This window comes from Mirounga leonina, unplaced genomic scaffold, assembly GCF_011800145.1.
Source record: "Mirounga leonina isolate KUSES-001 unplaced genomic scaffold, KU_Mleo_1.0 Mir_418, whole genome shotgun sequence".
Taxonomy (NCBI): Eukaryota; Metazoa; Chordata; class Mammalia; order Carnivora; family Phocidae; genus Mirounga; species Mirounga leonina.
This window is the reverse complement of record NW_023270739.1, coordinates 16838398-16850853: the sequence shown is the minus strand read 5'-3', so window position 1 is coordinate 16850853 and position 12456 is coordinate 16838398. Positions and strand designations below refer to the sequence as shown.

At 34.0% G+C, this 12456-nt stretch overlaps 1 protein-coding gene across 3 annotated transcripts in view; it reads left to right on the top strand.

Annotated features, from left to right (window-relative positions):
• The window catches only part of UTP20 (UTP20 small subunit processome component), a 103150-nt gene that overhangs the window by 58128 nt on the left and 32566 nt on the right, over positions 1–12456 (top strand). For 2 of the 3 annotated variants that reach the window (XM_034987743.1, XM_034987745.1), the window contains 10 exons: positions 1224–1311; positions 2138–2281; positions 2478–2528; positions 2657–2809; positions 4541–4696; positions 5043–5183; positions 5630–5767; positions 8987–9126; positions 9371–9453; positions 11754–12070. In XM_034987743.1, coding sequence (XP_034843634.1) covers positions 1224–1311; positions 2138–2281; positions 2478–2528; positions 2657–2809; positions 4541–4696; positions 5043–5183; positions 5630–5767; positions 8987–9126; positions 9371–9453; positions 11754–12070 — 1411 coding nt within the window. The remainder of the gene's footprint in view (positions 1–1223; positions 1312–2137; positions 2282–2477; positions 2529–2656; positions 2810–4540; positions 4697–5042; positions 5184–5629; positions 5768–8986; positions 9127–9370; positions 9454–11753; positions 12071–12456) is intronic. The other variant, XM_034987744.1, reaches the window with a different exon arrangement.

Below are 12456 nucleotides of genomic sequence, written 5' to 3'. Positions count from 1 at the left end.
GGGACTCCAGGATCATGACCTGAGCCGAAGGCAGTCGCTTAACCAACTGAGCCACCCAGGTGCCCTCAATTATTTTAATGTGGTAATAAGCTGAAAAGATTTTCAGTAGTTTTAAACGCCCTCCATTTTTAAGTTAATGTAGAATTCTGTTTCTCTGCTGGAATATTCATTAGAAAACTTTTATGGCATCTGCCTTCATTTTATTATGAGAGAACAGTCTTCAAAATTCCAAACTTGACTAATAGATTTATATATTTTGTTCAGTTATAATTTTGAGTTACATGAGATCATATATTTTTCGTATTTTTTTAGTTTAATTGATAAAAAAATAATTCATTTAAAAGAGCAGGTGTGTTTGTTTTATTTGTTTTTTAAGGTGCAGATCTTGCAAGGATTTTTAAAGATTCTTTTTGTCAATAGACCTAGTAATATATAATTGAGATTTCTGTAGCAGGGTTGATAAACCAGAGTGTAAAAAATGTTTCCATTTTAAACTCTTAAATTGTTACAGGACTTAGCTGTACTTTATTCTGTGACCTCAACAACAACAAAAAATGATATATTAGAATCTTTCAGGAACTTCTTTGAAGTGTTTCATTTATACTATTGTATTTCTAAGTTATGCAGAATGGGAAACCACACAAAATACACTCATTAAGTTTTATCACAGGCTGTGTGGTAGTGCAAAGTGGATGAGAGATTAGGCACCAGAAAGACCAGGGTTTGAAAGGTCTGCTCTACCATTTCTTAGCTTTGTGATGTCAGCTTCTCTGAGTCTCAGTTTTCTTTGGGCAAAATGGGGCTAAAAATAATTCCTACATTGCAGGCTATTGTGGGAGTTAAATTGAAATACTGTACATAAAGCCTTAAACAAGTCTTGGCACTAAAAAATGTTATTTTCTTTGTAAAATAAGGAATTACTAATTGTCACAAAAATAATTTAAAAAAAATTTTTTTTAATTACTAATTGTTAGATTATAGGATTGGAGTTTACTATAACCCACCTACAAAATCAGATGTTATAAGAGAAATAGAATAGTAGCCATGAGCCTGAAGTTGGGGAGAAATAAAAGTGGACACTGCTATAAATAAGTCAGTTAAACTTTTCCTACATGAACACATAAAAGCCACCTGTGTCTGTAACATGTTTTTCTACAAAAAGTTTAACTTTTTAGAGTACTCTTGTTTATCTTCCTTACATATCAGTATTTCCCCTTCTCTAGGATCAGCAAGTTCATGAGAGACAAAGAACAAAGTTCTCTACTCATTACACTTCTTCTTCCTTTCCTCCACCGTGGCAATATTGCTCAGGTACAAATTCACAGCACATTGGCTTTGTCTTTGAAGTGGCACTTCATTATTAAGGTTTATCCATGAGCGGTAATTTCATTGGTTTGATTCTGTGATGTATTTGCAAAAAGACTTTATACAGAAATATAAAATTAAAAATAGAGAAGAAACATTGGGACAGAGGTAGGAATGAGGGTGAGCAAGAAGGTAGAAGCACCATCATCAGTCCTAAAAGTCATTTTCCATTCTTTAGCTTCCAGTCCATTTCAGGATTTTTTTTTTCCTTTCTCACTTTGATCAATAACAAATCTGGAACCCAAGAAATGTATTGTGTAATCTTAAATATGGATCACAGTTGCAGTCTATATTAATATTACATACAGCTAAGAGTTTCTAAAATGATTTTCAAATCTTAGTTCAGTCTCAAGTCAGAGTCTTCCCATGGCTCAAACTCAACAAGACCTTAGTAGCTATACTGAACATCTCTTACCACATAGTAATTCAGTATAGAAGACCACAGATCTGTAGACAACCAGAAGTGTGTATTTTTCTTCAACAAGCTCATTTTTCTTGGCCCTTTTTGAACTAGACATAGAAGAAATTATGTTCCAAAACCATGTGTCTTTTTCTATTAGAATTAAAGGAAGAAACTGTTAATGGATATTATTGTGGATTTTATGTTAAGTTAAAATGCTGAGAACTTTTAAAGGCCTGTGAAATAACTTTTCTAATTACTACTTCTGCTTCTTATTGATAATTATTTGTTTTTTGTGCTGTAATATTAAAGCCAAGTTGACCAGTTTTCTAAATTACTGAAATGTGATTTCTCTTAATATTTCTTCTTAAGGATACAGAGGTTGATATTTTGGTGACAGTGCAAAACCTGTTGAAACATTGTCTGGAGCCTACAAGCTTCCTCAAGCCTCTAGCAAAACTCTTTTCGGTTATTAAGAATAAGTTGTCAAGACAATTGCTTTGTACAGTTTTCCAGGTCTGTAATACTCATTTCTACCCCCAAACCACCCTTTTTTAAAAAGATAACTATGACATGTAACACATCTTAACAGCTTTCTTGGTGTCAACATGATGTTTCATATAAATTTGAGTGGAAAGGGGGAGTTGAAGGGAGGAGGGCAGAAAAGTTAAGGTTTTATTCAATAATAATATACTGTTTTCATTCCTTCTAGACTCTTTCTGATTTTGAGAGTGGATTAAAATATATTACTGATGTTGTCAAGGTAAGAGAGAAAGTCTTATATTTCTCTTTTGCTTCAAAAGTATTATCATTTTTGTTTATTTAAGATTTATATACCTTCATCTCTGTTTTCAGTGTTTCACAGTGTTTCAATGTTTTCATTTCTTGTAGCTTAACGCCTTTGATCAAAGACATCTTGATGATATCAACTTTGATGTTCGCTTCTCAACATTCCAGACCATCACCTCTTACATTAAAGAGATGCAAACTGTGGATGTTAACTACCTAGTTCCAGTTATGCATAATTGTTTCTATAATATGGAGGTAGGTTTTTACAGCAAAAATTTATGGATTGTTTTTCATTGTTTTGATAATACAACTACATGACCTGATTTCTTAATTTGTATTTTGAGCAAGACAAAGATTTTTGTGTAAAATTTCTTTTAGCTGCAGACTGTTTTTTTTGGTGAAGACCATATTGTTATTGTCCTGATTTAAAAGACAAATATTTTGAATAAAATAATACATGTGGAAGCACTTTGAAAAATCCATAAACTGTGTATTAGAATAGGAAAATTTATAGAGACAGGAAGTAAATTAGTAGTTAACTAGGGCTGCCAGGTGAGGGAGGAATGGGAACCGGGGGAAGGACTTCTGATTGATACAGGGTTTTATTTTGGGGGTGATGAAAATGTTCTGAAGTTAGATAGTGGTAGTGGTTGCACAACCTTGTGAATATACTAAAAACCATTGAATTGTACACTTTAAAAGGGTGAATTTTATAGTATTTCAATTATATCTTTTTTGTTGAAGTTTTGTCACTATATTTTGTCACTATATTATATATATGTAATATATAATATATATATTATATTACTTTTATTGATACAGAAATATAAAGGGTTTGGACTGTATTAAGTACCATGTTGCTGAACTGAATTAAAACCCAAAACTGGGGAGAATGAAACCCTTGATTTATAGTTAACCATGTAATGGCATCAGTAATCTCTTTGTGGCGTTTTATAATTATTCATCTGATATTAATGATTATGTAATATATGAAAAAGTAATCTCCCCATTTGGGGCTAATTCTTCATATTTTATGTCAAATTCTAGCACAAAGAATCACTGCCTGGTTGGCTGAATTGACAATACTTCTTTCTCCACGTCACTACCTACCTTGTTCAAACCAGGAACTGGAGCACAACTAACCAGAATTATACCATCCAAATCTGTCATTTTCAGTTACACATTACACTGAATATTGAAAACTGGCTTTAGTGAACCTTTCATTCTGTTTGAGAAATAAAACTAATCAAAAAGTCTATTTCACCGTATTTTCCAAATCAGAGTGTCACTTCTCAATAAGCATGGTTTTTCAAAGTTATTTACTACAGGCATACCTCATTTTATCATGCTTTGCAGATACTGTGTTTTTTGGGGTTTGGTTTATTTTTTTTTCTTTTTTTTTTAACAAAGGTTTGTGGCAACCCTGCTTTGAACAAGTCTTATCAGTGCCATTTTTCCAACAGCATTTGCTTATTTTATATCTCTGTGTCACGTTGTGTTGATTCTCACAGTATTTCAAACTTTTTCATTATGATTATATTTGTCACGATGATCTGTGATCAGTGATTATGATGCACTGAAATCACAGATCATGGTAAGTGTTTTTTAATTAAGGTATGTACCTTGTTTTTTTAGACATAATGCTTTTACACACTTAATAGACTACAGTATAGTGTAAACATAACTTTTACATGCACTGGGAGACCAAAAAATTCATTTATTTATTTCACTTTATTATGATTTTCGCTTTGCTGTCATGGTCTGGAACCAAACTCACAATATCCCTGAGGTATACCTGCATATTCCTCACAGCCCTACATTGGGTTCTTCTTTAGGTATGATGTACTTGGGGGCCATTTCTTAGGAGGGATCTTCACGTAGAGGAGTGGTAACATTTTGTAAACTCTTCCATTGGGAAATAATATTCCATATTATAGTTATGACACAGAATAATTTGTTTTATTTTGTTTCTTCTCCTGTTTCCAGTTAGGAGACATGTCTTTAAGTGATAATGCCAGCATGTGCCTGATGAGTATCATCAAAAAACTAGCTGCCCTGAACGTCACAGAGAAAGAATATAGGGAAATCATTCATCGTTCACTCCTGGAGAAGTTGAGGAAAGGATTGAAGAGCCAGACAGAGGTATTGGGGTTTGCAGTTGTATCTTTGTCTTTTACGTGCTACTGTTGTGGGTTTTGGTTTTTTTATTTTTCCCTACTTAGGCTGTTGTTGAAAAGCAGTCAGGCTTAGTACATTTAATTAAAATACTTGATTGCATAAATACTCACCAAACTCTTAAAAGGACAGTAGGAATAGAAAGGAGAGTGATCACTTCTGATCTTACAGTTTGTGTTTACAGTAGGAATGTTTTACTTTAAAAAAAAAAATTAAAAAATAATTATACAGGCTTTTTTGTGTGTCTCTTTATATTATCTAGAAAGCAGATTCTTAAAAAAATATTTTTTTTTCCTCAACTTGACATTTGCAGAATATACAACAGGATTATACCACAGTGCTTTCCTGTTTAATTCAAACCTTTCCAGATCAACCAGAATTTAAAGACTTGGTACAGCTTACTGATTGCCATGATCCAGAAATGGACTTCTTTGAGAATATGAAGCACATTCAGGTAGAAGACACATCTGTGTTGTTGTTGTTTTTTTTTCTGCCTATAAAATAAGGATTTCAAACTGTTCTATCTCATTTAAAAAGATATATTAATTTTCCAAAATGTTTTGAGCCTCTCATTCCTTGGTCTTCATGATCATCAGTCAAATTAGCACAGGAAATGATCGTTTTCCTGGGGTCTTTTCATGGTATCATAAACCACAATAATAGTGTCACACTTCTCTGCCATTTCCTAAGAAGTACATAAATGTTTTAGGATCCATTGTTAAACAAATGCTATGGATTATAGCTCTGGAAACAAATCAAGGCACAGGTGTTTGTTCATGTAACACATGGACTGTATTTCACTCCTTTAATCTTTTCGTGGAAAAGGAATATGATACTGAAATGGAGCTGGTTGTAGGTGAGTGTATTCAGTAACTAATTCTTATTTTATCTAACTCATAGATCCACAGAAGAGCAAGAGCCTTGAAGAAACTGGCAAAACAACTAATGGAAGGCAAAGTTGTGCTCTCTTCTAAAGCTCTTCAGAATTACATCATGCCTTATGCCATGACTCCAATTTTTGATGAGAAAATGCTCAAGGTAGGACATTAGATCTCGAAACCGTTAAACCTCTACCCATGCCATGACACTTTTCCAAAGTGCCTGTGGGGTTGGTAACATCCATATTGATGTTGTCACAATAATTAGAGACTTAAAATAGTTCTCATGCCCTTAGAATGGTACTTGGCACATAGTAAATGCTCTATAAATGGTAGCTGTAATTTTTATTTTCACTATTATTAGCCCGCAAAGGCCAACCACAAAATATTTCCCCTCTTAGAAATAAATGATCACATTACTAACATATGTATACTTTTATTTTTGTATCATAGGACTTAATTCTGGTAAATGCCATTAATCAGCAGAATCATTGTTTTCCCAAATGGCTCATAAGAAATGAAGTTAAATAATAGCTACCTTTTCATTAGCATTGTACCAGATACAGGAACTATTCTAAGTACTTTATATAATCTTACTTCATCATCACCACAGCTTAACCCTATAGGGACTGTTGTCACTATTTTACAGGAAAGTAAACTGGGAATAAGTGAGGTATTTAACTTTCTTAGAGACATACAGAATGAGAATCAGTATTTGAACTTAGGACTGTCTTCACTATTATACTACATAGTGCCAAAAACAGTGCCTGGCACATTGTAAGGCCTTGATAGATTATTGTTTAGAATAATGAAAGACAGTACCCAGAAATTTAAGTCTAATTGAGGTGATATCAGGAGTTGTGACTTGAATTTATGCTGTGTTGATCACATGGTGTTGTGCAAAGTTAGGTTTCCCCTATTGTTTCAAAATTTTTTGAAGAATTACCTAAGTAAATAAAAGAATACTCCCCAAAATTCCAGTTTAAAGAGTCAGTAAGCACAACCAACTTATACTTTGATGGCAGTAAAATAGGAAAGAGGTATAGATGGAAAAAATAAGTTATATTTAGTTTTGGTTGATGTTAACATGGTATATCCTTTTAGTTTTATTTTTAACCATATTGTGACTTTATATTTACAGTTGGTTTCTGGTAGAGAGCATATAACTGGGTCCTGGTGGTTTTATCAAATCTGACAATCTCTGCCTTTTAATTGGTTTTAGGCCATTTACATTTAATATCATTATTAATATGTTAGGTTTAAATTGTTGATGTTGTTATTTATTTTCCATTTGTCCCTCTTTTTTCTTTCCTTGTATTGGATTACTTGGATTTTTTAAATGATTTTATTTTGTCTCTGTTGGCTTACTAGTTATCATGGAGCTTTTTTTTTTTTTTGTAGATTTTACCTCTGTATCAGTTTTAAACCACACCATACATTGTTGTTACTTTTGCTTTAAACAGTCAATTATTGGGGCACCTAGGAAGCTCAGTCAGTTAAGCGTCTGCCTTCAGCTCAGGTCATGATCCCAGGGTCCTGGGATCGAGTCCCACATCTCCCTCCTTGCTCAGTGGGGAGCCTGCCTCTCCCTCTGCCCTTCCCCCTGCTTGTGCTTTCTCTCTCTTTCTATATCTCAAATAAATAAATAAAAATCTTTAAAAAAAAATAAACAATTATCTTTTAAAGAAATCTTCCAAAGTAAGGAAAGATCTTTTATATTTGCTTACATATTTATAATTTCTGGTCACTTCTAATTAATTACAATTTTCTAGTCATTCCTTTGGGTAGATCCAGACATATTCCTGTATCATTTTACTCCTTATAGGAAGGAAGACCTCCTTCAGATTTTTTGTAGCACAACTGGTGATGAATTCTTTCAGTTCTTATTTGTCTTTTCTCATTTTTGCTTTTATAAGTAATGTTTCTAGGTGTGGAATTCTAGATTAACAGGTTTTTCTTTCTGGTCTTTAAAGATAATTGCTCTTTTGTCTTCTGGTTTATATCATTTCCAAAAAGAAGTCATTCCTATCTTTATTACTCTGAGTGTAATGTATCTTTTTTTTTTTTTTTCTGACTGCCTTGAAGATTTTCTCTATCACTGGTTTTAAGCCATTTGATTACAGTGTGCCTTAGTGTAGTTTCCTTCATGTTTCTTATGTTTGGGGTTTGTTGAGCTTCTTGGATCTATTGAGTTGTAGTGTTTTTCAAATTTGTAAATTTTTGGCCATTATTTCTTCAAGGATACTTTTGGGTCCCCTTCTTGCTTTTGGAGACCCCAGTATATATTAGGCCGCTCAAAGTTGTTTCAAACACACTGAGACTCTCTTTTTTTTTTTTTTATTACTTTTTTTTTTCTGGGTTTCATTTTGTTTCATTTTTGTATTACTGTGTCTTCAAGTTTACTACTTTTCTTCTTCAGAGTCTCATCTGCTTTTAATCCCATCCAGTGTGTCTTCCCTCCCAGAACTGTCTTTTCCATTTCTAGACGTTCAGTTTGGGCCTTTTTTATATCTCACTTCTCTCTCCTTAACATGTTCTTGCTTTCCTCTCCCTTCTTGACCTTATATAATGTAATTTTATCATTCGTCTTACTGCCTTTGTCTACTATAAGTCTATCATCTGTGTCATTTTGGGGTCTCTTTCAACTGGTTGATTTTTCTTCTTGTGAGAGGTATTTTTCTGCTTCTTTGTATGCCTGTGCAGCTTACCTCTCTGTATAGCTGTCTCCTGTCTGGTGCTTTGCCCTGTGGACTCTAGCTGCCATAGCCTCAACTCTGTCTCCTTACATCAGGGAGACCACTGGGCCCTTTTTGGGTTTCTCCTCCTGTGCTGTGACACTGTGAATTAGGGCAATTATAAGACACACTTCATTTGTTGCCATAGTCTCAGGGAGCACTGAACTGTACTGTTTGATGTCCAAAGTCTGAAAACTGCTATTTCATATATTTTTGTCTACTTGTCTAGTTTAAGGTATGAGGGTAAATCCAATCCCTGTTCTCTATAATGGCATGAAAGAGATGTCTCCAACGCAGTGTACAGTTGAATGCTAAACTGTGTGTTAAAGTTAACTTTAGTGTTTGTCAACTTTTATATATGAATTTACTTCATTCACAGTCTGTAGGCTTGAACCCATCAGAGAGGTCTGAGTGGAAAAAAAGCCCAAAGTGTATTAATACCATTTAATTAAAGTACAGTTTCGTTCCTTTAATTGACAGTGTCTTTTCTTAAAGCTGGGGGGGGGAATGGAGTATAGCTTGGTCATTCCTTCCTTTCTGTAATTGCTGATCACCTACTGTCTAAGCTTTTTAATGTATGAAATTAGCTCTGTATTTTGTTAGTAAATGTAATTCTATGTTGATGCTCTTGATTTGTTTTACAGCATGAAAATATAACCATTGCTGCCACAGAAGTTATTGGAGCTATTTGCAGACATCTCTCTTGGTCAGCATATATCTATTACTTGAAACATTTCATTCATGTTTTACAGACAGGACAGATCAATCAAAAGTTGGGTGTCAGGTATGTATGGTCAAACTTCTTTGTTCTTAAAATGTCAGTTTTGGATTATTTCTTGAAGTAGTCTCGCTCATCTCAGTTTACTTTTACCTTGTATTGAGGTTATGTTAATGTTTGTTAACATCAAAAATAACTAAAACTAGTAAAAATAATATTAATGTTTGTAAGTCTTTAAATGTTTACTTTTAATCATCAAATGATGTTGTGAATCAAGCAAACATTTCTGTGTACCTTCTTTTTTTAACAGTTTGCTAGTAATAGTGTTAGAAGCATTCCACTTTGACCATAAAACTCTTGAAGAACAAGTGAGAAAAATCCAGAATGATGAAAGTAAGTTTTTGAAACTTTCTTAAACTAAATTTCCATTCCATTCTTGGATAATTGATGATGATGAATTAAAGATGGCAAAATTCAGCTTACCACCCTTTTCTGCTCGTAGAGCAGTGACCAGTGAATAAGTCAGGAGGAAGTTAAAGCAGATGGTTTGAGTATTTGTGTAAAATCTTATTTAACAATAGAGAAGGCCAATCTAAATTATATGGGTAAAAAATCTGAACTGTAGATTATTTATATAGAAATCCAATTTTACCACCTGCATGTATGGAAAGAACATAAAGCAATGAATGCAAAGAAAGTATAAGGAAATAATTAAAAAGTAGAGCAACAATTGATGAAATATAAAGTAGATACAATAAGAAAGGATCATCAAAGGTAAAAATAATTTTATGGGGTGCCTGGGTGGCTCAGTTGTTAAGCATCTGCCTTCGGCTCAGGTCATGTTCCCAGGGTCCTGGGATTGAGCCCCGCATCGGGCTCCTTGCTCTGCGGGGAGCCTGCTTTTCCCTCTCCCACTCCCCCTGCTTGTGTTCTCTCTCTTGCTGTGTCTCTCGCTGTCAAATAAATAAATAAAATCTTTAAAAAAAAAAAAAAGGTAAAAATAATTTTAGATATTTGAAAAGATTATAAATTGGCAAAGCTCTGTCAAAATTGGTCAGTAAAAATAGAAGGCATAATAAACATTATGAATTTTAAAAGGTCACAATTAAATGAAAAAGGTAAAATAATGTTATGATCTTTGTTGTTATAAATTTGAATACTTGAGTAAGACATACAAATTCTTAGAAAAATAAAATACAAAAGCTGGCTTTAGAAGAAATAGAAAATCTGGGTGTATCTCTAACCACTAAAGAAATTGACTATAGTTTAAAAACCTTCTCTTGATGAAAATACCAGGTTCACACTGTTTTATAGGCAAGTTCTACAAATATTTAAGGAATTTCAACCTTATGCTTGCCATTTCAGATGATTGATAGAGGGAGCTTCCACTAACTCATGAAGTTGGTATACTTGGTTAATGGAATTTAACATATTAGCATGCAAAAAACATGTGGTCATCTAAAGAGACACAAGGGAAACATTTGATTAGATTCAGTACCTATTGATATCAAATAAGGAATAATTAGAAATTTCCTTAACCTATTAAAAGAAAAGAATGAACACTTAAATGGGCCAATAGGCTAATTGTTTTTGCTAAAGACATTGAAATATTCTGGCCCTCAGTTTGCACTACTCCAACATTCCTTCCTATTCAAAATTTTCTAATTCTTTGATTCACAGTAAAATCACTGTAGAGCCACACTAATAGCAAAGACTGGCTTGAATTTGTAGGAACTATGTATGTTTTAAACTATTAATGTACTACAGCCCCTCAACAGTTTATCTTCAGGCAATGGAATCTGCATTTTGCAATTTTGCATAAACAGAAACATTAAAAATTAAGATACTTAATTTGCTTAACTGTCTCGTTTCTTCTTAGATATGACTGAAGTTTGAAACATTTATTGAGCACCTTCTATGACCTGGGCCTTTATATAGACATTATCTTATTTGTTCTCGTAAGAATCTTACAAGAACCTTAGTTGTTAGTTACCCCATTATTTTTGATATGAGAAATTACAGTTCAGAAGTGTAAAGTAACTTTCCCAAAGCTACATGGCCAGTAAACAAAATAAAGACTACTAGCTACCATTTTTGAAAGTCAGTGAAGTGTCAGAAACATATTTTGGGTGCATTATAGACTTTATCTCATTTAATCCTCACAATAGCCTTGCAAAGTAGGTGCCATCTCCAGCTTACCGATAAAGAATCCAGAGCCTACTCTGGTCACATGGCTTATGAGCAGAGCCAAGCCTGGACTTTCCCCACAGTACTGTACTGCCTGATTTTCTTTTATAAACTGGACCCTATAGTAAGGGACATTTCCACATGACAACTGTTGGCTGCCATTATGATTCATTTCATGCTCATGAGTATAGATTTTTGTTTTTGGAAACCTCCAACCACAGTACTTTAGAAGCTTTCTTTTGGTTAAGACCCTCCTCCCGGCCTAGCCTCCTAGTATATTCCCAAAGTACCCTGTACTTGCTCTCCCACCCTCATAATTGTGAGTTTACTTGTCTCTATTCGTCATTAGGCTCCAAACTGTAAGACAGCAAAAAACCATAACCCTCTCATTTAGTGCTGTTTCCTCAGCACTTACCTTGCCTACCCATAGTGATGACTAGTTTTTATTGGATGTTGGTGGGAAAGACTATGTAATACAACTGTGTTGTTTCCTTATTTGATTTAAGGTGACTTTTGTTGTTTACTAAACATAGACACAACAGAAGTGATTGAGTTGCCAGAGCATGAAACCATGGAATTAGAGCAAATGGATGAGGAAGAGAAGGAAAACAAATGTAAGAGTTTGTCAGACAATAGCCAAGAATTGGGAAATCCTGATCCAGCTGATTGTGAAGGGACATCAGCTAGAGAACCTGAGTGTATCATGGACTCCATCTCTTTCCTTCCTCGGAATAAGGAAGAATTGGAGAGAACAATTAAAAATATCCAAGGAACCATAACTGGGGATATCCTTCCCCGACTACATAAATGCCTGGCATCTACGGTAATCATTCTGTTTGGGGTGCAGGATGTCTGTGTGAACCCGGGTGTTTGTGCGGCCCTGTCAGACTGAGGCTCCCAACTATCATTGATTGACTTCAGCTTTTGGATTTTCTTTTACCTCAACATTTCACAGTTTTACCTCCCTTCATTTGTCTCATCATCTTTAGGTTCATCTGCTGCAGCTAATGTTTCTTCATTATGGTTTTCATATGATAGACATATGCTTTCTATCTCCAAAGCAGTTAATTAGATGACTCTTATTTCCAAAAAAGAAAAAGTTTTAAAAAATTAGAGTATGTTTTCCTTTTCAACATCTTGGCCACTTCTCTGCTGTTCAAAATTCATCTTCTTCCTGGTTAACAGGGATAATATTTAGCAGTGGATTCT